Source organism: Anastrepha ludens, chromosome 2 (genome assembly GCF_028408465.1).
Source record: "Anastrepha ludens isolate Willacy chromosome 2, idAnaLude1.1, whole genome shotgun sequence".
NCBI lineage: Eukaryota > Metazoa > Arthropoda > Insecta > Diptera > Tephritidae > Anastrepha > Anastrepha ludens.
In genome coordinates, this window is record NC_071498.1 from 54,998,203 (window position 1) to 55,024,828 (window position 26,626).

At 36.9% G+C, this 26,626-nt stretch overlaps 1 protein-coding gene across 2 annotated transcripts; it reads right to left on the minus strand.

Moving 5' to 3' along the window:
* Positions 1-15,993: 15,993 nt before the first annotated feature.
* Positions 15,994-25,849, minus strand: LOC128871398 (esterase B1-like). 2 transcript variants are annotated; one of them, XM_054113335.1, is made up of 6 exons: positions 25,777-25,848; positions 20,322-20,634; positions 20,106-20,256; positions 19,478-20,038; positions 19,240-19,397; positions 15,994-16,666 (listed from the first exon to the last, which is right to left on the minus strand). In XM_054113335.1, the coding sequence occupies exons 1-6, from the start codon at positions 25,821-25,823 to the stop codon at positions 16,190-16,192; spliced, it is 1,707 nt and encodes a 568-aa protein (XP_053969310.1). In that variant the 5' UTR covers positions 25,824-25,848; the 3' UTR covers positions 15,994-16,189. The 2 variants fall into 2 exon arrangements, with proteins under 2 accessions (XP_053969310.1, XP_053969312.1); XM_054113337.1 differs by lacking the exon at positions 15,994-16,666 and adding an exon at positions 19,028-19,182 and having other exon boundaries at positions 25,777-25,849.
* Between the last annotated feature and the right edge of the window lie 777 nt (positions 25,850-26,626).

The window sequence follows — 26,626 nt, forward strand, 5'->3', positions numbered from 1 at the left end:
AAGAACTGAAAATATGGACGTTCCAACAGCACCCGGCACCGTCTCATAAAGCTCGTGTGAAACAAGAACGGTTCAAAAATCATGTTCCACACTTCATTTCGTCCACACAATGGCTTTCGAATTCGCCAGACGCAAATCCGATGGACTATTCCATCTAGTCGATTGTGGAGAGCAAGGTGAGGACTAAAATATATGCCCAGTATGAATGCGCTGAAAAAAACGATTAGACGAGAATGGGCCAAAATATCTCAAGATCACATTCGTGCAGGATGCAAGCCATTTTTTGACAGTTTGAAGGCTATAGTCAAGGCAAAAGACGGTCATATCGAGCTAAAGTGAATACATGTTAAAATTGTAATCATTTTTGAACAATTTTGTTTTTGAAATCAATAAAAACTAATTTCACACAAAAAAGTTATGGCGTTTTGAATAGGTAACATTTCATATCATACCCTGTAGTATAGGCATAAAGCAAAAGCCATGTAAGCTACATTTTGTGTGGATGGTGGGCTTGCCTAAGGACTAATCTTTACCATATTTGAGATTTATGATTTTGTGAAAAAAAAGCGCAAACCAAATTTAACCAAAATCGGATAACTTTCAAAACTTCAGCCCGCAAGGGTGGACGGCGTGATAGTAAGTCAACTACGGCCATACAAGTATTTCATATTCCTTTTTGTCTAAGCGGAGAAAAAGGAAACCATTTTGCATTTCCTTGTGAATGCCCTGCTTTATAAAAGAAGACAAAATCTACCCTGGGCAAACGACTGTTAAAAGTCTTGAACAACTGTCTGTCTTAGATGGTAACAACCTAATAAGGTTCTTAAGCCGCACAGACTCGATGTAGTCATGCCATTATATATATATATAATTAGCGCGTACACTTCTGTTACGCACACCTCCTATTTGTGGTGTGCGTCCTGATGTTGTTCCACAAATGGAGGGACCTACAGTTTCAAGCCGACTCCGAACGTCAGCTATTTTTATGAGGAGCTTTTTCATGGCAGAAATACACTCGGAGGTTTGCCATTGCCTGCCGAGGGGCGACCGCTATTAGAAAACTGTTTTTATTAATTTTGCTTTCACCGAGATTCGAACCAACGACGTCTCTGTGAATTCCGAATCGCAATCACGCACCAACCCATTCGGCTACGGCGGCCGGCATGCCATTAATAACCATTAAACAGGTTGATAGCGAGGTATGTGACAACAAAATGCTTCGAAAACGCTAGTTAAATTCTGAATGAATCACCACTTTGACCAACCAACCAACCTGGATGTAGACCATACATAAATCTATATATAGGGTTGTTCAATAGGTGCGCTTCAACTTTTTTCCGATAGGGAGGGCGAACGACGCAATATTTTATATTTTTCGCTTGTCATTTGTAAACTTCATTAGCATACATTCCATCATGGAACGCTACACACTTGAACAACGACTGCAAATCGTGCAAATTTTTTATGAAAATAATCATTCTGTTGCTGCTACTTTAAGAGCATTACGGCCATTTTACGGTCCATTTAACAAGCCGTCCCGTTTTGGGGTTATGTGAAGTCAATGGTCTACAGTAACAAGCCAGCGACGATTTGTGAGCTCAGAGCCAATATTGAACGCGAAATTGCTGGAATTTCGGCCGATTTATGCAAAAGAGTGGTCGAAAATTGGGTTCAACGATTGGACTTCGTAAAACGTGCACGCGGTGGTCATGCAAAAGAAATCGAATTTCATACTTAAATGTATATGTTCAAGCTCGATAATAAAAAAAAAAAATAGTTAAAAAAGTCAAACCGTTTGTGTTTTATTCAAAAAAGTTCAAAAGTTGAAGCGCTCTCACTGAAAACCCCTATATATAAGAATTAAGCCGGAAAAAAGTGTGCATTTGGGTAATCTCAGCAACGCGTGTAAGGAAAACAATGAAAGTTTCACACATTGTTGGGGTTTCTTTGGCAAAGGTTTCTGTGAAGTTTGGTTGAAATCCGATAACGCGTGTGTGTGCGGTGCGTCGGTTAAGTGAGTGTGTTCTTGCTATTTGCCGCACGTATTTTTTGTACCGCACATAGCATTCATTAGAATTGAATACATTTTGGTCGTGTGTATATGTATTTTTCTACGGAGCAGCTTAGGAGGTTGAATTAGTTTTAAAGGTTTTTTTCGAAGATTTGGGGCTTTATTGTGAAAAAACGGTACAAAATATTTTATTCGAAGTATTGGCCATCGCTAGCTACAACTTTCGCCCATCTTTCGGGCAATTTCCGGATGCCGTTTCTCCAAAATTCTGGCCGCTGCTTGGCTATCCATGACTCAACCCATATTTTGGTAGCCTCGTGCGAGGAGAACCGCTGGTCCGCCAAATCGAGACTCATATGCCGGAACAAATGATAATCGGAGGGAGCTATGTCTGGACTATACGGCGGGTGGGGTAACACTTCCCAGCCAAGCGTTCCAAGGTATTTTTTGACAGGTTGAGCAACATGCGGCCGAGCGTTGTCATGTTGCAAAATAACCTTGTCGTGCCTTTTTACCGTTTCCGGCCGTTTTTCTTTCAATGCCCGGCTTAAACGCATCAATTGCAGTCGTTAACGATCCCCCGTGATTGTTTCGCCCGGTTGGAGCAGCTCAAAATATACGACGCCGACCTGATCCCACCAAATGGAGAGCATGATTTTCTTGCCGTGAATATTCTGCTTGGCCGTCGACGTTGATGCGTGGCCGGGCAAACCCCATGATTTTTTGCGTTTTGGGTTATCGTAGTGGATCCATTTTTCGCCGCCAGTCACCACCCGATGCAAAAAACCCTTCCGATTTTGTCGCTCGATCAGCAATTCGCACGTAAAAAGTCGCCGTTCGACGTCGCGCAGCTTCAACTCGTACGGGACCCAATGTCCTTGCTTTTGGATCATTCCCATCGCTCTTAGACGCTTGCAAACGGTTGATTTATCAACGCCCAATGATTCAGCAAGCTCTTCTTGGGTTTGGCACGAGTCCTCGTTTACCAATTCCCCCAATTCCGCGTCCTCGAACTTTTGGGCTGGCCAAGACGCTCCTTGTCTTCGGTGTGAAAATCACCACTTTTGAATCGTCGAAACCAGTACTCACATGTTGAAATCGACGGAGTATGGTCTGGGTAGGCCTCCTGCAGCAATTCACGGGCTTGGGCTGTATTTTTTTTTCAAATTGAAGCAGAAAAGCAAAGCTTCCCGCAAATTGCGTTTCGACGGCACGAAAGTTGACATACTCGGAGCACGAAAACACTGCGTTGTTTATACTTCAGCGAAATGACAGATACTGATAAACAAAGCCTAGGGATGAGGCTTTGTCATGAATATATATTCAGTATTGCCAACGCGATAAAGTGATAAATAGCGCCATCTGTGTGTCACCTTTAAAACTAATTCAACCTCCCAATTAATATGCTTATTGATTCCACTCGCCACCAGGTGGCGCTGCCGAAGGCCAAAACGAGGACCCGGGTAACCCTTGGATGTGTTTGTACAATATGGGTCTCAGATGGAAGCTGTTGATGAAAGCTTTTAAGTGAAGTAATTTTTACTGCCCGTTTCCAGGATAAAGAAAGGATATGAAGCTGGAGATGGAAGAGGAAAAGGAATAGCTACAGGAAGAGGAAGAGGAAGAGAAGGAGGAAGACCACTTATTATTAAAAATTAAAAAAAACAAATTCTAAAAAAATTTAAAAATGTTATATATACGCTTATTATATAAACGTTAATCTGAAGTCAGTTATAGTAAAAAATTCATTGTATCATTGCCGGCGTGATTGGTGATCGTTTCCTTAATTTTTTGCAGAAAGGTTATGCTAATATGAGATATTACCTATATCATTCATATATTTACGTATTACCTGTGTACTCACAAATATACGGTTGAAGCAAATATATGCCAGTTTTTTTACTTCGCCTGGAAAAGTTTATATAAATTTAAGAAGAGTAAATAGAACTTCTTTTATATCAGACTTCACGCAAAAAAGTCATTTGCACCTGAACACATAGCTGGGTTAAAGCGGGGGGGAATAGAACAGTTCTCTTCTCCTTCTCTGCTTTTTCGCACACGTAATTGTATGGGATGAGTGCACGATGGCGCATAAAAAGTCACTGGAAGCGCTTGATTGGACATTACCAGATTTACGTAGTAAAAATGAAATGTTTGGTCGTGCCTTAGTGCTGCTGGCAGGTGATTTTAGACAAACACTGCCTGTTATTCCTCGAGCAACTGTAGCAAATGAATTGGCTACTTGTTTGAAATCATCATATTTGTGGAGATGTGTTCAAACACTAAAACTAACTACAAATATACGTGTTCTAATGCAAAATGATCCATCAGCTGCTGAGTTTTCACAGCAATTATTGGATATTGGAAATGGCAAAGTTCCTGTCGATAATTTAACTGGCTTAAAAACTTTACAATCAAACTTTTGTCAAATAAGTCAAACGAAAGAACAGCTAATTCAAAGTATTATATTTTCCCAAATTTGCCTCAAAATTACAAATGTCATGATTGGCTTAGTGAACGAGCCATCATGGCTGGCAAAAATAAAGATGTGAATGAAATGAATGCGGCTATTTTGGCTAACATACCAAGTCCAGAACAAACATATCGATCCGTTGACACTGTTACAAATCAAGATGATATTGTAAATTATCCCACTGAATTTTTGAATTCCTTTGATTTACCTGGATTACCGCCACACATGCTAAACTTGAAAATAGGAGCACCGATTACTATGTAATGGCACTCGATTAACAGTTAAGAGATTGATGAGTAACGTCATTGAAGCAACAATTTTGAATGGAAAATACTCTGGAGAAGACGTTTTAATACCGCGAATACCAATGATACCATCGGATATGCCGTTTGAATTCAAACGCTTTCAACTTCCTGTTCGCCTTGCATTCGCGATTACTATTAATAAGTCACAAGGCCAAACTGTATCAATTTGTGGTATTGATTTAGAATACCCATGTTTTTCTCATGGCCAACTTTATGTTTCATGCTCAACAACGCATGGAAAAATTTAGAATATTGTATACCAAAGAGCATTCCAATAAAAAAAGTAATAAAGTAAATCACATCAAACGTTTTTTAATTGCTACTACTATTCAAAACTTCTTTCATTACTATTTATGCGCGAGAATTTTTATAAAATACACACAGTATTTTTCGGCTTAATTTAATTAATTAATCTAGATTTTTTTAAAGACGACTAGCGGAACGGGCGGGTTTTCGCTAGTAATTTGAGAAAAATCGGAGCATGCTTACAATTTTTGGCCTCCGCTTACATGTGACCGCCGCACTGTGCGCAGTGGCAATTTGTTTGAATAGAAAATCAGGCTATGAAAATTGATAAGGTATGCTAAATAACTGATTGTGAGGGAATGTAAGCATATAAATGAAGCGCACCAATGTGATTGACCATGTAGACTTACAAATACATATGCACATTCACAACATACGCACTTAAGGTTTAAAAAAATTATTTGCACTGTACATACCTAAATTAATACACATAACACAGAGGAAAGAATATTTATTTTGCGGCTTGGGGGCTATAATTTTGATCGGAATTCACTTTACTCTCAAAAATAAGGACGATTCATTCAGATGGGAAATGAGATTTAAAAAGAGGAAACAGTTTTTGAACATTTATTTTTTCAGTTATTGAATGATTTCAAAGAAAAATATTAAAACACTTACACATACAAATAATCCAACTAATATAGGGGTTTTCAATTGGCGCGGGTCGATTTTGGCGCCCTGTGGCAGCCATTTTGTTTTGGTGGCATCTGTCAAATCTTTTGTTTATTATTCAGTTGTTTATGCCAAATCATCATGGCAAGTTACACGATTGAACAGCTCGTTCAAATGATAAAACTTTATTATCAAAAGGAGTGTTCATTAACGCAAACGTTGCGCGCATTGCGCCCATTTTTCGGTAGACGTGGTGGCCCTTCCAATTTCTTATGGCCCATATTGAACCATATGGACCTAGACGACATGTGGTTCCAGCAGGACGGCGCTACGTGCCACACAGCAAACGCCATTTTACTCCATTTCAACATCTACCCGCCCTTATTGAAAAACCTTTTATTATAAATGTAAAATTTGTATGTTTGTTAGTTTGAATGTTTGGGACTCAATCATGCACACAGATAGTTTCTGCCCTGACATAAACATGGGCTAATCTTCCCAGAGAGTTGCCACCTGTTAAACAAAACACCTGTTAAACCAAATTAAATGAATAAATTTAGCCAAATATTACCATACAGTTGTCAAATGAAAAAAAGCTTTAAGAGAGCTGATTTTCAAGATAATTTGGAGAGGGATGCCACTTGCTTGAAAAATGAAGATGAAGTAAAAATATTGAAATAGATTAAATATGCAAATATGGAAGTCAAAGGAAAAATGGGGCTTGACAAATTTTATTTGGACTACATTTTTGAACAGGGTTAATCTAAATAATTAATAACAAATAATTGAAGTAATTTAGTACAATAATTATTAACGTTCATTCGTGTCGGGTAATCACTGTTGGCCAAAGCAATTACAGCCAATGTGGCATTACTAATTGTCAAAAAAGTAAGCGGGTGCTGACGATTTTCCAAAATGTTTACGTAATCTTGCATCTTTCTTGGACTTTTCTTCATCAGTTATGCAACTACCGATTTTCCACTTAATTTTTTGAGGACATAAGAAAAGTGGACGAGTTTTCATTCATAGATTTCATACATTTTCAATATCAACCTCCCTTGGCTCGAAAGTAGTTCTTTTTCTGATTGATTGAGTTAAAAAACTATGTACTACGGGGAACGCGTTTTAGAAGTCAAAAGGAAGTAATGGAAAACTCGCAAACGGCTCGCAAATAAAGTTTCAGAATTGTTTCGAGAGTTCAATCGCCCCGCTGGTATAAGTGCATTACCGTTGATATGAAGTACTTTAAAGGCGATAATAGCCCTTTTGAGGAGTAAAATTGAATTTTGGCCATATTCTGGGAAAATTTAGGTCAAGGTTGTTATTGTCACCGCTGAATTCTAGAGGTGTGTTCAATTCATGCTCAAGGGAGAGACATTTTTGAATTAATCGATTTAATTTCTTACCTCGAAAATTGTGGAATGTGTATGTATGTATATATCGCGTGTCTCTAAAAAAAAATTCATATTCTTATCAAAACAAAAAATGGAAATTACCTTACTATGGCATTTCCTCTAAGGGAACAAAGAGGTTAGGTAAAGTATGTACTAAGTATATACTAAGTCTTGGCATACATTTTGGGACAAATTTTGAAATACAGGGTGGCGCACGAATCGTGCTACAAAAACAAAACGTAATAACTTTTTTTCTAATCAATGTATTTAACTTTTTGTTTTTTTATTGTATAGGTAATTCAATTTTATTTTATGTAACTAATTAGTTTTTAAAATAATAGAACGTAAATGACCTCCATGCTCATTCACGCATATGCGACACCTGATGAGAAAATTGTTCATTGCGCACTGAAGGGTTGAAGTCGGTATCGCCTCAATTATTGTTGTGATGGACTGCTTCAATTCAGTCAAATTACTTGGTTTTGTTTTACACACCTCTTGTTTGAGATAACCCCATAAAAAAAATCTGGTGCAGTGAGGTCAGGTGGCCCCTTGGGGGCCAGCGGAAAGTGGAATTTCTGGATATCAATTTATTTCTAAATTTTCGTTGGAGCTCCTCCATAACCGGTCTGGCTATATGTGCAGTTGCTCCATCTTGCTGGAACCAAATGCTGTTAAAAGGGATACGTCTTCGCCGCAGTTCTGGATAAAAAAACTCCTTCAACATGTTTAAATAACGGTCCCCATTTACAGTCGCTGTTACACCGTTTTCTTCGAAGAAGTATGGCCCGACAATGCACCTTGATGAAACTGCGCACCACACTGTGACTCGTTCTGGGTGCAGTTCCATCTCATGGAGTATTTGCGGATTTGATTGACTCCATATACGGCAATTTTGCTTGTTTACATTGCCGTTTAGATCAAAATGGGCCTCATCAGACATAAACAAGCAATTTATGAAGTTGTTGTCTTCTTCGGCCATTTCAATAATTTTTTGGCAAAATTCCAGGCGAATAGGCAAATCCAGAAGGTTTAATTTGCTTGTGATTTGAACTTTGTACGGAAACAAGTTTAAGTCATCATGAACTATCCGCTGCAATGACCGTCTGCTAACTCCAATTTGCGCCGACAAGTTACGAGTCGAAACTCTTGGATTTGCCTGAATTGACGATGCTACAGCCGCGATTGTGGCTTCGACCCGAACATGGGGATCTCGATGGTACGGTCTGCGTGCGATGCTTCCAGATTCAGCAAACATGTTCACCAGCCTCATAATGGTCCATCTGCTCAGGGGAGTGCCGCCAAACTCCCGCCTAAATTCCCTTTGGACGGAAATGATGGACTGCAAAGCATGGTACCGCTGCACTATCCAAATCCTCTTTTCGGTATCCCAAGCCTCCATTTTTTGTAAATCTAAATACTAATCTGCAAAATAAAAAAAAAAAAAAGCCGATTACTCACATAGAAAAAAAGTTATTACGGTTTGTTTTTGTAGCACGATTCGTGCGCCACCCTGTACATACAGCAAGAACAAATTCGCAGAAAAAAGCTTTGTTATAAATTATTCTCAGTTTCAGGGCAAATTTCGCCCTTCAACAATGGAGTGGGAAGCATTACAGTTGTTTTCCTCCCCTCAAAAATAAAGAACAGCTTGTATATATTCAATTAAATTGTTTCCTTATTTATAATCTCACTTTCCTTAATGCACAACCGGCTCTTTCCGGGCGCGCGGCTCACGGCCATCAAAATATTATTTTCACAGGTGAGAAACTTTATACTCTTGAGAAGTTTTTAATAAGAAAAAAATAAAATAAAATCTTTGCTAAAACTTCTACATACGCAAAAAATGTTGTTCCAAGGCGTCAGCGTGGCCACCAAACAGTCTCCATAATGGTTTGGTGGGGAGTGTCTTGTAAAGGCGTTACATATCATCATTTCACCGAGGCAAAAGTGTAGCAAGAGGATGTCTTAGAAGGCGAGGTGAAGCAGTTAAGCCGCACTCTCTTCAATGGAGAGCGTTGTATCTTCTAGCAAGATTCCGCTCCAGCCCATAAGGCAAAACGGATCGAGCAGTGGCTAAAAAACAATATTCCTGGGCTCATAGCAGCAGAAGTGTGGCCATCGGGAAGTCCAAATGTTAATCCATTTGGCTAAAGTTTGTGGTCAGAACTGAAGAACATGGCCTCTCGAAGATCTCACAAAAATTTGGAGTGTCTCAAACAATTCTTGATTCGAGCAGCGACTTCAATCTCCATTGAAACCGCGCGTGCCGCAAAAGCTGAATGACTCAATCGTTTGAAGGCTTGTGTAACAGAAAATGGAGACGACTTCGAATGGAAGTTTGGTTGTTGTTTTTTTTTTCATTAAAAAAAAAAGTATTATAGTTTCATATCTATAACGGACTTAACTTGTAACAGAACTAATGGCAGGACTAAGTACAAGAATTGTTGGCTGAATTGTACTCGGGAATTTTCCAAGGCCTGGAAGGAGTCGACCGCAATAATGAAAAACTGATAATAGATATCAGAATTACAGTTGTTTTCCTCCACAGGGAGCTTCGAACCCGCAAATGAACGATATCTTCTCAAATACACACATAGTGTGGAACAGTAGATTCTTTACGGCTCTAAGCATTTTTATTGCTTCTGAAATTATTATCCCTTTTTGATTTTGACAATCACCTCCCAGGAATGTAAGCCCAAACTATAGCTTCAATAAAAAAATGCAATGACATATTTTATTGAAATACGTTTATTTGGTTGGAAGGTCGCAACATTTCTCAAAGTAGATGACTTTTTGCCCCCTTCTACTTTAATTAAAAAAACTGAGCTTCGGTAAAGTAAACTTTTAAATACATCTGTTTCAACAGCTTCACATCACAGAATCAACCCCTTAAATTTCATCTTAGACTCTCCTATTCAATCCTGAATATGAAATCTGCTGTATTTTTAAATAAAAAAAGTTAGTACAGCAACACAATAAAAGTATATGGACGTCCTTTTACCCTTGTTTCGTATATTAAAATAATGAAAGCTTCCAAAATATTCACGAGCGTTACGACTAATGTGACATTCATGGATGTGAGCATGTGTGCGTGTTGTGCATACGTATCTACTTTCGACACCACTAGGGATGCATTAAATTCATATTAACTTTTGTGTTCAACAATCGACATAATAATAAAAATAATAAACACACAGTAATGAGCGATTACTTGAAGAACAGCGCGACATTAAAGTTAACCGTTATAAAAAGAAAATGGAAAATGAAATGGATTTGCAAAATGATAAGATTAACGCTTTACTGACTATGCGAATATGTATAAGTACGTTTGAGTGAGCTCGTGTGCGGTATTTGAAATTTTAAGATTTTTAGATTTTAAGATTTCCAAAATAATTTAGTAAAGAGGACAAAATAAAGGATTCGCAATTTTTCGACTTTTAATTTTTTTTTAATTTTCATAAATTTTTTATGAACAATAAGATTAAATAAAAATTATATACATTCGTTATAGAGAAGAAAATGACCAACAATCAACGAATCAAATCCATTTAAAACTCTCTTTTTATTATAATAAAATTGAATGAGCTATTAGCCTACGTACTACAAATTTTTTTTAATTTTTATTAAAAAATTTGAAATTTTTATAAATTCGTGCAAAGTTTATATGGCATTCGTTGTTCAATGAGCTGGATTTTTAAGGAAACATTAATCCAAGTTAAAAATGCAAATGAAAGGTAGGTAAAATTAACCAAAATATCGCTTTCGAATTATTTGAAAAAAAAAACAGTTCAGAAAAACCATAGTAATAAAAAACTTCTTACGTTACAAACATTTATGACTCATTGTATTCTCTTAGCTCAGATATTTACTTGAATAACTGTTAGCTAAAACCACTGAGCGGTGAAGTGATTTAAGGCCCTCGCCTCATTTGAAATGGTGGTTTTTGGGTGTTTCTTTAAAAGCATGTAAAGCGGGAACGAAAGAACGAGTTTTTGGTTTTTTTTTAGCATTTTATATCCTCATTTATTGTTAAAAAACAAAAAATGGTTTTTGGCCATACAAGGTTCGTTGGAAAAGTTGTCAGCCTTGAAAAAATGTTCTCCCTGAGAAAGGTGTGTCACTGGCGACAACGAATTCCCGTACTGACAGCTGTCTGAAATCAAAAAAAACGAAAAGTTTGTTACTCAGTGTGAATGTCGTTGTCGTGTGAACTACGATCTTAAAAAACAAAAAATTTGCGAAATGGCGGGTGTTCAAAGATGAAAAACTGCTTTACCCTTATTTTGACTTTAAATGTCTGCAAAAAATACTTTGAATTTTTTTTCAAACGGTCGTAGTTCACACAATAACGACATCAATTTTACGTGATATAAATGTTATTTAATTAAAATCGGTTCAGTGGAACCGGCTATATGTGTGTCCATTGCCCACGTGAAGACCGACTTTTTTAACGTACCTCGAACAAGAGAGGTATTCATATGTTAGCAATAGATCAGGAAATTAAATACTCAAAACAAAATTAAAAAATCGGTTTTCGTTTCCCTTTTACGCGCTTTTAAAGAAACACCTAAAAGCCCCATATCAAATGAGGCGAGGGCTTTAAAGCGGATCCCACGCAATCTCAAAGAGCCTTGACTGGTAGATTAGTTAGTTGAGCCTACTTAATTGGGGTCTTCCAAATTCAATGGCGTTTGCCCTTGGTTACAGTTCAAGAGATAATGGTAACTTTATTGGGAATAACTTCCACAGTTTTAAAGTTATTTTACTAAAGTTCGGTACGTGACTGTATGGTATGAAGTAGCCGCTATCTGTTAGGGAAATATCAACAGATGCGGAATTAGAGGCACTGCAGCTGCTTCTGTATCATTTCAAATAATCCCAACAAATATTTACGTTTGTACTCAACTTGAGGTTAACTTCATGGATTAAATATTCCAAAAATTGTCCATCCGAAACAGAATTATGAAACAAACTTCGGCGGCCATGTCAATGGGGAACGGCGCTCGAAGAAGAATCTCTGTTTTTGCCGACTTCTGTCGTAATCAAACCATTGTCATAACTCCAGTTATCTTCGCGTTAATTGCACTCTTTCACTTGCATTTTTTTTGTTTACTAAAGCAGTGATGTCTCGTTTTGAAAATAATTTGTCTCAAGTTCATCCAAACTTGCAGTTCAAGGTACGAGATGAGTTGCAGACTGATGTTGGGTATCTATTTGAGAACTATGAATTTGTCCAAGGTTGGAAAAATATTTTTTTCACTGTACGTGATTGGATACAACGCGAAAAGTTATTGGAATCGCACTATGAAACTCTCAGAGACTACTAAGCATAGTCTCAGGGTCCCCGGTGGTCTAAAAATTTCAAAAAATCGATTTTTGTTAAATTTTTTATTTTTTTATTTTAGTACGGGACATAGCTACAGTGATATTGATTAATAATTTGCTTGGTTTTTGTCTTTCACATAAATAGAAGAGCCAAAGTGAATAACACCATCCAGGTCCAATTTTTCGGGAGGGTGAACTTGAGCGCCAAATAAAATTTTTTTTTTATTGTTGTATGTAAAAGAAGTTAAATAAAAAGCTAAAAAAATTCAAATATCGTTTTCCATCTTTTTTTTATTGCGAAAAAAAATTCCTGAAAATACCCTAAATTTTCGAGCTCTAGACCACCGGGACCCCTTAATGCGCCATCTCATCATTCCACTCTCGTGACTGATTTTTTGACGATAAATCGCATTTCAACCATCAATCACTCACCCTGTGACTTCTCCTTATCGGAAAATTGCATTTTGCTATGAAAAAAAAAAACGTTTTTCGTTCGTAGAGGCCATCCAAAGGCTTGTACCTGAAGGACATTCCGGTCAATGGCCTGAAACACTCTTTCGAAAAGCTTTTAGATCGCTCCAAACAGTGTATTGAGGCCAAAGGGGACTATTTTGAGTAAATAAACACGAAGTTATCAGAACAAAGCTCCTGTCATTTCTATTTTAGCTCAGACTTTTTTATTTTGGACTTAACTTTGTATATAAAATGATATCAATAAGCAACTTTCATTTAATAAAAAAAATGGCCTAAAAAATAAAAGAAATATTTATAAATATGTTAAAAAGAACCAAACATATTCAACTTAAAAAACCTTTTACCAAAATATTCAACATTAAACTAATCTCTATGTTTTTAATTTTCTTTCAACATTTTTCTATATAATTCTTATTATACTCAAACAAACGAATGTAACAATTTTCAAAGAAATTTACGTGAATGTAAAAAATATTTCAATTGCTTGAAATGGAATCGCTCCATACCCAAGTGTTGAAGAAAACTAATTATTTATTTGTATATTATTTCCTTTATCTCCGACTGGAGCGTCGGAACATAAAATTGTGTATTAAGTTACCGAAAAATTAATAAAACATTTTGGCACACTCTTCAAATTCGAATTCCAAAATGGATACTGAAATTTCATATAAAAAAAAAAAATAAATCTCAAAAACAAAAAACCTGCAGGAAGTGTTCTCTTAAATATGATGAGAATGAATCCTTTTCTTATAATTTCCCAATGGTATGATTTTTCTGTTATTACTGAAGGCACGTGGAAGAATTGTGAATTAATATTGACCGGGCTCACTTACCGACTTGTGCGAGAAGAGTGCAGAAATGAAAGCAAACTATGATACTTTTACATATATGATGATTGCTGGCATGCAGAGGACACGCAGAAAAGATAATCCATATTCACACATACCTATACGCGCACACATACATTCACGTACAGTTACACATCCGTACATTATTTTGCATGCATTCAGCCCCCAAGAGAAACTTTGTGTTGTGAATGCTGGCAAATGGCAGACTAGCTTGAGATAACAGAGAAAGGTGCTTATGGATGTGCAAACTTGCCTGTGAATGTACGAGTATGTAAGTAAGTACTTAAGCAAATATGCTAACTGGCTTCGCAAAGTGCTGATCGGGAAATTCTTTGAAATAAGTTTCAACGTTTTTGATGCTAATATTATTAGGACGTTGTTGAGTTTTTGAGCACTTCATAAAAAAATTTCGGGTGCACCTGAAATCATTTCTCTTAGCAATTCAGCATAAACTGGTTTGGTTCAGAGAACATTTTTTTCTTGCCGTTGCTGAGGATGTCGGGATATCGGTTCGTTTGTGCCATGCATTCTTCTCGGAAATTCGTGCTGAATTTTGACCAAAAACAACGTTGGTGAGCGTCGCTCAGGAATTGTTGAATGACGTTAACAATGATCCAGATTTGCTTACAAAGGTCATAACTCATGACGAAGCATGAGTATATGGTTATCACATCGAAACCAAAGCCCAATTCTCCCAATGGAGGGGTCCAGAAGAGCTAAGACCAAAAAAAGTACGTCAAACTCGATCAAATGTCAAAGTTTTGCTCACTGTTTTCTTCGATTACCATGGTGTCGTGCATCGGGAGCTCATACCACAAGAGTGGTGAAGCAATATGAAAAAAACGCCCAAAGCTTTATCAGGTTCAGGACTTCCTCTGGATCAGAATGGAAGTCTGGTATCCAGACTCTAGATCTTGGCCGGTTGGGGATGTCTTCTCGGGGAACCACATCAAGGAGGGCCAAGGTTCCCCTTTGCGATTAATCGCTAGGGTGTATAGGTCCACCGAACGTTGATCAGCGCACCTTATTACTTTGACGCGGGATTGAAACCATCCCGCATCCGAGCAACTGGGTGGAGGTCCTGGATTCCCCTTTTGGATGCCCCTGTACACTTTCCAAAGACTCCTATTTATTAAGTCCCAGTTTGCTTGAGAGACCGCACCATTATGGAAACTGCGATCAATCACCGCCCGTATATGGCTTCCTTTCGCTACTTTCGCGAAAGACCTCTTCGTCGTGACATTAGTCATTTGAGTGGCGGACACCTAAGTTCGGTTGGCTTCAGCCGATGCCCCTTCACTCGATCGCTTGCGCTTACCTTGCGCGGAGTCTATTTTGGCCTTATCCCTGTGTTCGGTAATGAAGGCTTCAGCCCACGCCCTTGAGTTCGACTGTTCCTCCGTCAGATCTTCTTCTCTAATGTCCTTCAGTCTCTAGGATTCTGAAGGCCGATCACCTGGTGCGATACTACCTTTCTGCTTCCGGGGGTGAATACTACGCGGAGCAGTGATAGTGCCAGAAGGGCAGACATCAGAAGTCATTGGCTTAACCATGTGGTCCGATGCTGCCGACATTGGTGGGGGTGTTTCTAATTTCGGAGTTCCCGTGCCACCTGGAGTGACGAAGACAGCAAGGTCTGCTTGTCTTCTAACAGGGCAGCTCTTGCTTCCCAAGGATTTTGTTGCGAGACGGGGTCTACTGCTGGCACCAGACGTAGATGGTATGTCATCCTCAACTTGTCTTATGACAGGGTTGGGATTGTTGCCAATAAGAGGTCTCGCTGCCGTAGAGGCAGTCTCTGAAAGGACGGAGCGGGAGTTAGGCCCTGGCTTGGCAACAGGCTTTACTCCGCTTACGTTAGTGGTCTTTTTTATTGAAAGACCTGACCTTACTAAGGGGTTTGGTCTTGATTTTGGGTTGCCTTGGTTGTCCGAGGATAGGTTTTTTATATTCATATTTCATTTCATAATCGCCCGCACTGCTCCACGTGGCGAGCGTGGCGGACTAGTATTTTTTAGGGGGGAAAGGGGAAACGTCGTCCATGGCAGTCCCCTCTACCATGGCAAGGTCATTCTACCTCCTGAGGTGATCCAGTTTCAGAAGGGCGCTGTTAAAATACAGCCGGATACCCCTGGCTGCAAAGATCTAACACTGCCAAAATAACATTTTTTCAAATAGAAAAAAAAAACACTATCAAGACCACCCGGTAGGTACACATTTTCATGAATTATATTTTACTAACTAAAAATTATTAAAAAATATACAAACGTGCAAAGATATTATTTTACAGTAACTTCATAGGTTAGCTTTACTAAAAGCAAAAAAGAAGAATATGAAATAACATAAGAGGGAGGTTCAGAAATAAGTGCAAATAAAGTGGCATCATTGTTGTTGTACTGCTGCTTTGATACCAGACTGCTGTTTGCACTTCATTGAACTCAATATAACAACTCCTTATTGCCATCGTAGGTGCTCTCCCACACCTTAATCTTGCGCATCTCTGGCCAATCTATGATTTCCAACTCCTCACCAATATTCATACACTTGTATGACGGCACAGGCTCTTTAATTGTTTCCCAATTAATTGACTCCATTCCAGGTAATTCTTTATTATTCGGATTACCAGTTGCGGCAAAGTGAGTCCACATACCAATCATCCGTTGCATTGTGCGATGTTCAGGACTACCTTCTGGCAAACGGTGTGACATTGCATTCCAAAAAAGATAAGGTAACTCATCGCCATGGCAAGCACCCTTGAGGGCACGTCCGCCCAGACACCAAGTGCGATATGGATACGGTATCACTTCAGAATAACACTCGAAACGATACAGATAAGTAGGCGCTTTTGGAGCATAATTTAAACGGGAAAGAAGAGTGCGATGGATGGGGAAGTAAAATAACCAATAACTTTTGAGCTGAGAAAGAAAATGGAACTCGGATAGTATAAGTGAATAGATTATAAATATCAGTAAATAGAAAAAGAACATAAGAAAAAAAAATATAGAAAAAAAAATGTAAGATGGAATGGGATGTTTATTATGGGATAACTGCAGGAATATGAAATGTGAGTTCCTTCGAAATGTTGGCTTCGAAAAAAAACTAATTAAATGAAGTATAATGGGAATGAAGTAAGTAAAAATTAATCATCTAATTTTATTTTTCAAATAACTCTTCTTGCTAAATAGAAAAAAAGATGATTTTGAGTGATGGAAACCTTTATTTAGACAAATAAAAAAAAAATGTAAATAAAAGATGGAATAAAATGAACATTAGAGGATACCAAACGAAATATGAAATGTGAATTTTGCCAATCGGCATAGAAAAACACTAACTAAATAAAATACAATCGGAACGAAGTTAGTAATAGGTGGCACAAAATTAATCATCCAATGTTTTTTACTAACTTATTTACTGAATAGAAAAACAATTTTTTTTTGAGTGATGTGAATCTTTATTTTGAAATGTACGTGCTGCATTGCTAGTCCGTTTGCTTACTGTAGCTGTCTACTTCACAGGTGCCAAATATGATTTACGTAAGACGCCATTTGCAAAAATTGTAAATCTTTTGATAGGGTGATTAATTTTGTGCCACTTTGTATTTGAAATGAAATCGTGAGTTTATTAAGTTTTTAGTGTCACTGGAAACCATGCGGCTATTATTAAGCAGTACGAAATACAATAAAAAACCAACGGTACTATGGCATGAGTCAGCGCACTCATAAAAAACAACAATTGCTAAGATCATTAAGACTTAAGATTTATCAATCGAGTTTAATACATAGATAACCCAAATTTTTTAATGCATCGATCGATGATCAATCATTTGCCACAATATAAATTACAGGCGTCTTAAATTGTTTGCAAATCTTTTGTACCAATCGAAGAAACTAGCAAACACATCCTGGACTTTCGTAAAAGCCTTTAGGGTAGAATAAGAAGAAATTTTTTTACTACTCAATGGTCATGCCATACGTAAGCTAGTGTCCCATAACGATTCTATAATATCGAATTTAGTTTCCATACTTTCTGGTAAAAAAAAATTGATTTGGGCAGACTTCGCAAGACTGGTTCTTAAACGTATTACTTTGGCGGAGGCTGAGACTTAATTGCTAACAGTGAGCGTAACCTCCTCGATGGTGTACCTTTATCTTTATAAAAATAATTTACAACGATGAATTACCGCAAGAAAATTTTCCCGATACAATTTAGTTTTTTTTTGTTTTTGTTTTTGCTGACTAACTATGATATAAATAACACAAATTATAATTGTACAAAATAACACAATTCAAAGCACGTCAAGTGCATCGCTACGAGTGGGGAATCTACACATCTCCGCTGAAACGTCTCAGATGGCGAATCTACACATCTCAGCTGAAACGTCTCAGATGGCGAATCTACACATCTCCGCTGAAACGTCTCAGATGGCGAATCTACACATCTCAGCTGAAACAAAAGAGCGATGGGCAGTTTCAAGACGAGCCTAATCCAGCAAAAGTTTTTCGCAGAGGGAAAATCTAAAATCAAATCAAATCGCCTAGTTTTTCGGCAAATATCGAAAATATAGTTATGTTGCAACTGTACCACTAAAGAATAAACTCCGAGTCGTACACAAACTTATTTTACCTAAAGTTTTCGGAGAATTAAGAAAACCCAACCGCCGACGTCGAATCATTCTTCACCAAGGCAATGCGCGCTCTCACGTATTGGTTCACACAAGAAAGTTTCTGAGCACTCAAAAAATCGAACTAATGGCCTTACATCACTGATTTGGGTCAGAATTTTTTTTTTTTGCTTCGGAATATCAAAAATAAAAAGCGAGCTCAACGGTTTTCAACAGCTGGAGGAGCTGTTGCAGCCTTTAACGGGTTAGGGGTAGACAGAATTTTCAAAGAATTGGATGTTTTTTGCATTTTCCTAAAATATAATATCTTAGAAATATTGTGTGAAAATTTTAACAGATACTTTTCGAGTTATTCAACAATTAACATACGGTGCTCGGGCGCTCCGGAGCGTTTGATAGATTTCAATAAAATGTGGACTGCATTTAAAAACATAAAAAACTCGTGCCTGTTCGAAGGACTTTTTTTTTAAAAATTCCGATTTTTTTTCATAATTAATTGAAACTATTTTCAAAGGCAATAAAGTCATTTTCATTATAATTTGACTGTGCCTTCAATGTGGGCTGCAAAATGTAAAATGGTTCATATGTCTGACCTATCTGCACCTGGATTTGATTTGAATGCCTTGTATTGATGCCTATTTCGGTGTCCAGCTTGTAAGATTCTGTTTTGAGGGATTTTACTGTTGTTAAACGTAGATTGGAGTCTTTCTGCACGTATTCACGGCTCGGTGGAAATACACTATTATACTACTTGAAACAAGCAAATGTTACTAAAACATCGCTGCCTGATTATCAGTGGCACTCATTACTCTGAAGTAAATTAAAAAAGAACTAGAACTACACAAAAGTGTACTATTGGCTCCTTACATCTATATAGTGCTCAGTAGTTATGGCATCGCCATCAACATGTATGCTTTTCAGCTTCTGTCCGTGTTTCATAATTTCTTCGTCATCCACAACTGCAGCAGGCACAAAGTTGCGACAAGTTTCCAATTTCAAAATTAAAGTGGGCATTTGTTTTATAACTAAAAATATATAAACACACATACAGGCATATATAATAAATATACTCTAGGCCGTTTGTCATTGTCCTTATTTTACTTACATGGCAGCATTACAACGCCCTCTTCTGAAACACCACCCACCATTAGCGGTATTGTGTTAGTCCAAGCTGTCTTCATAAGTTCACGCGGACTTTTTAATATTACACTTTCGACTGTTTCATACGGCTCTATGCACGGAACAAAGGGAAACCTGATATTATCTTTTAACTCCTCAACGGTCCAAAGCATTGGTTCCTTGTTAGTCAGTTCAATGGCTTTGCATTTCATTAAATATTCCAGCACTTGTTGCTCATCGTCTTCGCCCTTGTATCCTGCCAATAAAGCTAGCGGATACCCAATCTTCCTTGGTCCCTGAACTGCCCATGGCCAAAGAGCCACGCCTGACATCAAAATGGCACGATGAAAGAGTCCTCTCGTTTGCTCCGTGATGCAAAGATAATGCGCCGCCGCGCTACCTGCACTTTGGCCAAACAGCGTTACGCAATTGGGATCACCACCGAAATTCGCTATATTACTTTTGACCCATCTCAGGGCTAATATTTGATCTTTCAAAGCAGCATTACCGGGCACATTTAACTCCGGTGAATCCATAAAGAGAAAACCTATGAATAAAAAATTTAATTTCCGCTGAGTTATTCAGAGCCACTTTTTAGATTAAAGTTTACAAACCAAAAACACCAAGTCGGTATTGCACCGTAACCAATATGACATCTTCCTCCATAAGATAATCTGGTCCAAACCAGTCACGACTGGCTTCGCCAGAAATAAAACCGCCTCCGTGTATCCAAACCATAACTGGGCGTGGTTTAGTAGGCTTCAACTTTAGCAGAGCAAATCAAAAAAATAAATATCTATGTATGTAATTCTAGTTTTGTTTTCACTCACATCCTTCGTATAAACATTCAAATAGAGACAATCTTCTGAGCCTTCTACGTTTTTTGTTATCAAATGAACTTGTATGGACTTGTCTCTGGGGCCAAGGCAATTAAGTACACCTGTCCATGGTTCTGGACGTTGTGGCGCCCTGAAGCGTAGTTCACCTACTGGTGGTTTGGCATAGGGTATTCCCTCAAAACTGTAGTAGGATGCATCGGTGTGAGTTCTTCGCTTTAAGCCCTTCACTTGGCCATATTCAGTGTCGGCAACAGCCGTTTCGTTGGTGGAAAGACGGTATTGCGTGTACTTATTTTGAAGACGGCTGTGAATTAAAGCAATTTTTCATGCTTTTTAGTTACTATTTGAGAGAATTGTCTCAGCTTATGTATGGAATATAAAAAGAATTAAGACAGTTTTTAAAATCTTATTCAAAACATTTTCCGAATTAACTTTCATCCCGTTCTTCATTATCTCTTTTAAGGCCTTTGACTTATTTTTAGGAGGTAAATCGGTAAAATACTTATAAACATAAAAAAATTATTAAAATTTATTTATTGAAAGAAAAAATGTTTTGATAATAAAATCCACATACCTGAAAAGTGAAAAGCGAGGAGAATAAAAATAAAAATACGTGCAACACGAAAACGGCAAAACTCACATATTTTCAGTGCAATTAAAAAAAAAAGGCGTACTATCAAGAAGTAAGAATAAAGAATACAAGATTCCCTTTGTGAACAAACAAGAAGAAGAGGATGAATAATCCAAAGGTAGTATAAAGTCAAGGATGTAGAGCAAATGGTGCACGTGCATGCTTTTGCACGCAAATGTTTGTTTATTTTTTGTAATGACGACACTCAATTGCCAAATTCTCCAAAAACAAAGTGGCGCTGCTCAGAATGCGCCACTTTCTGTATTCTCTACGTCGTGATCAGGAAGAATAGAGTTGGGCATCAACACTCCCACTATCAACGCGCCCACCCACGTTACGCTCATGCATATACCTGTTTGCCTCTCCTCTGTTTTACCAGAGAATATTAATGGAATGAGAAGGCGCAAATGTTAAATGAACTTTTTTCGAGAACTAATTTGTAGATTCATAGTAAGGCATTTTCAAATTCAAATTACCACACTAGTAGGGGACTTAGCACACTAGTAAGGGATTCGACTTATTTGCCCACAGCGAAGCGAATGAATTTGAATCAGGTTCAAGTCCTGAAGAGATATATTTTTTTGCTTGCACTATTTTTTTTTACTATCCAAACCAGTAAAATTTGGTAAAATTTTTGAATTTATATTCTTAGATTTCTTATTTATTTATTTAGATTTCTTATATTTGGTATTTGGAAAATTTCTTTTCTGTATAAACTATTTCATACTGGATATCGATTTTATATAAATCAATCAAAAAGGAAATATGTACATATAAGCGTGCATGTATTTAATCTCTTTAGTCAAATGTAAATTATATTAATGCGATAATATCAGTCTAATATCCGTCCAGAAAGCCAAAGCCCCAGCTATGGCGCTGCTCAAGCTCAACCAATATAAAATTTATACCAAAATTCCGAAATAAGGTACTAAGATGCGCTGTTAATGCACCTTGGTACGTCCGCAACACCGATATCGAACACGACCTTGGCATCGAATCAGTTGCCACTTCGATAAACATAAACGCTAAATCTCATATGGAAAGACTACGCCAAAATGTAAATAGCGAAGCCTCAGCCCTAATTGATCCCGGTAAATGGAAAGAAAGGCTGAAACGAAAAAAACCGCACCAACTCACGCAGTAGCCCACTTCTCTGCAAGCCTTGGGCAGAGCATTATTAAATTTATATTAGTTGTATTGCAGAAAATTAAAAATTGTTCGTTAGTTTATAATTTATTACAATAACTAGTTACAATGTAAATAATAATAAAAAAAAAATTATACAAATATTGAAGCACAGACTTGAATGTAAATGTTGAAGAGTGAATTTCTCCTCTATTAATATTTTTGATATTTTTGAAATTTTCTTAAATGTTGCTGATATCTAAAGACTGGAGCAAAAACATATATGTGTTTAGCTTTAATCTTTGTGCTTAGCTCGACCAATTGGCTGCCTTTCACAGCAGCAGTTATGAGATAAAAGAACGTGACCGCCACTGATACCAACAAACAGGTCCGAAAAATGGTGCATCACTCAAAAATACTTGGGAAGTGATTCGATTTTCTTTGCACGTTTTGCCGAAAACACGAAATAAGAAATTTGTAAACACTCCAAAATCTTGGCCATAAGGTTTTTCGCACCCTCGCATGTTTACAAGACTTTAACTTAAATGATTACCGATTAATTTCTCCAATTTCGATTTTGAGGTTTTCGCCAGTTTTATTTGTAGTAAATTGTGAAAAAAGTGAGATAAAAAAAAATTTTCCGAAACAACAATGCCCGAAGTTTTTAGTAGCTTCCTGATTATCAAATCAAAGTCAATTAAGAGTATAATAACACTCGACCTATTATTTGCCTGACCTCTAGACCCTACTTGAAAAAAACATCATCTTGCGGCCGGCTTACTACATTTGTAGTAACCATATAAAATGTATGCAAAATAGTATTTTATAGTTGACTTCAGCTTGTCGCAACACGATTTTTTATAACTGTCGCTTCGCTTAGTTACCGAATAAGGTACGAAGAACTTCAGGATCATGTGCAAAACATATTGCCCGAGCTTGATGAGGAGAAAGAGCATTTCGACTTGGAGGATGATAGCAATGTCGGCAATGATGAGAGTTCCAACCCGAACGATATTGGCGCTAGTGGTTTGATTGGTATCAATACAGAAAATTCCGACGCTGAAAGTGAATTAATTATTGATGAGGATGACATTCGCAATGATGAGCAAGAAGAGGGTGCAATATTCGAAGCAGATTTCGAGGATAATTTTGATTCAATGCTTCAACAAATTCTAGTAGATACGAATGAAAAAGCACGAAAAGCCTATGAGACTTGGAACGAGAAAAACTGCACTGGAGATAAAAGAATCTGGGAGAAATTAACCTTAATTAAACTAAAAGCACTTATAGGTCTTGTGTTACTAGCAGGTGTAAATAAATCAAATGACGAAGATGTGGATGTGCTATGGGGCCAAGCTTTTATCGAGCAGTAATGCCTAAGTCACGCTTCAAAGAAATTGTTTGATTCATTAGATTTGACAGCGAGCGTACAAGAGCAGTTAGGCTAGAAGCCGATAAAGCTGCTCCAATATCTGAATTGTGGACACAAATGAACGCAAATCTGCGCAAATATTACCAACCATCTGGAGAAATTACTGTGGATGAACAATTATTTGCTTATCGCGGTCGAACTAGGTTAACTCAGTACATACCCTCTAAGCCTGCCAAGTATGGGATAAAGGTTTGGTTTGCATGCGATGCTAAGTCGTTCTATCCACTCAAAAGTGAAATATATACTGGAAAAACCTCAAATGCTGGTCGAGCAAATAACGTAGGTGAAGGTGTTGTGCAAAGGTTAGTATGCCTTTGGGAGAACAACAGAAGGACTATTATTTGTGATAATTTTTTGACATCGCTAAACTTAGGCAAGTATTTAATGGCCAAAGGTCTAGCTATTCTTGGTACTGTTCGTCAAAATAAAACGTTTGTACCATATGAAGTGAAGGCTGACCGCAATCGTGCTGAAGAATCTTCCATTTTCGGGTTTCTCGATGGAAAGTTTTCTTTGGTATCTTTTGTTCCAAAAAGAGGCAGATCAGTTATAATACTTGCCAGCACACCTTTGACAAATGTCTTGTCTAAGCAGCTTTTTATGCCAGCAATTAAACAGCGCTCTCAAGTTCCCCGGGTGCTGGGATTCCATCAAACACGTAAAGCTATCGAAATGGCACTGGATCGATCCCTTTCTGCTACATCTAATGTTGATTCATCTATTTTACCTGATATTTCCAACGATAAACAACCAAAATATCCTGTACCTGGTCAATACTGTGAAATAGGAAGTCGTAACAACACACGAAAAATATGTAGTTGGTGCAAAAAAGCAGTGTGTAATGCACATGCCGAAACATATATTTTGGGAAAATACTGTTCAACTCCTGAAAATTAAAGCATTTTTTGTATTAAAATTATCACCTGAATTCAATATTTTTAAATAAAAAGGTTATTACACACGTACAAGTAAAAAAAAAACACCATACAAGTCTTTTTTTCTTAACATTGCATTGGTTTTGCATGCAATTACGTAGTTACTACAAATGTAGTAAGCCGACCGGGTACGTAAGTTTTATATCCCGGGCACATGAAGGTTAAAGGGAAGAAGCAACTTGAGGCTCTCCAATATCATATTTTTTAATTAAGAAACCTTTAGACATCTGTAGATATTTGCCCTGCAAACATTTTTTCTTTTTTTTTTTGCTCTTTTTTTCAAATTTGAGAATGTTTCTGCGCACTATTTTATATGAAACTATCTATATTAGTCTTGAACTTGAAAAATTACGCACAATGGGAGTAAAGCGAAAGTTCACTCTTGAAAATCGCCCAAAAACTGACTAATGCGCTATTGTACATTTCAATATGAAAATTTGCTATTTTAAATTTCAACAATCTGATAAATTTCAAATTTCATGTTTTCATGAAAAACAAAATAAAAATAATTTTATCATTAAAAGTCAAATTAAAAAAACCAATGTGAAATAAAAATAATTAAAAGAAACTTTCATGATTTTTCAATAGTGAAAAAATAAAATTTAAAAAATAACTAAAAGAAAGTTTAAAAAAATATTAAAAAACAAAAATTAAAAAAAAAGGGAACAAAAAAAAATTTTTAAATATTACAAAAAATTATACATTAAATTTTAGATAATTAATATTATTTTTAATGTTTTCTTAACATTTTCATGACAAGTCAAATTGAAAAACACAAGTTCAAAAAACAAATGTGAAATAAAAAATGTCATTATTTTTCAAAATTAAAAAAATTAAACTGAAAAAATAACTAATGACAAGTTAAAAAAATATTTGAAAAATTAAATGAAAAACAAAATTTAAAAAATATTACAAAAAATTATACATTAAATTTTAGTAAATCAGTTTTATTTTTAATGTTTCTATTGCCTTTACGAGTACAACTCAAAAATGCTTGCTTGAATATACAATAGTAGTGAGCAGTACCATATAACGGAAATTTCCAAAAAAAAAACAACAAAAACTTGATACGTGATATAAATAAAGAAAAATTTATTAAATTTTGTACAAATGACGAGCCCAAAAAAAAACCCAAAAAATACGATGGAAGAAAAATTTGAAAAATGTCGGTAAAAGGGTGTACCTCGATAAAGGTCCAATCAAACTCGCCCAACCAATTTAGTTAACGAATTATTAAGTGTACATTTAGCATACACTTTCTTGGTTTCAATTTAGGGTTGTTGTTTGCTTCCTTTGTTTTTTTTTTTTTTGGTTTTAACTTACTTCAAATGCCAACGTAGTTTGTCCACAAAACCAACTAAAGGTATCATATTTGCTAAGGCTAACGTACGCAAAAATATTCAATAACAAAATCGCTGAGAATATGGCGAAGAAATTATATATTTTCGAAGAAATTTTTACATTTAAACGAAATAATTTTTTTTGTTTAATTTTATTTAATTAATAATAATGAAAGCTGAGTTTGCTGCTGTCATATTTTAGCTAAATAAGTAACACGAACGAAGAACTGATCAAGGCAACTGAATTTGCAATGTGCGACCAGCGGAGGTTGGCGCTTAACTGTCGTGCGCTACTGAAAATAAAGAGAGCAAAAAATAAAAATATATATGTAAAAATCAAACCTATATGCAGTTGTAAAAAGAACTTTCATTGCTGTTAGGTATAAACACAATAGAATTGCATCAACACTTTCTTTCATATTCAAGCAATTGAAGGTCAATTAAAATGATTGCACAAGTAATATTGAAAAACTCGTACATATATCATAATAAAACCGACGACAGCAATCAATGAGAAAGGTTTAAGAGGAAGATGTTGCGGACGATTTTTGGACCTTTGCACGTTGACGACGGCGACTATCGCAAGCGAAGCAACAAATGAGCTTTACGGCAACATAGACGCAATGCAGCGTAAAATAGCAGTTAACAGTTCCGTTGGCTAGGTCATATTGTTACCACGAATACAAATGCCTGGGATCAGAGGAAGCCCTTGTTTGCGTAGGAAAGATCAGGTGGAGAAGGACTTGGCTTCACTTGGTGAGTCCAATTGGCGCCAGTTAGCAAGACAAAGAAACGACTGGCAGTCCCCACGGCAGTCGGTTCTACGTAACCGC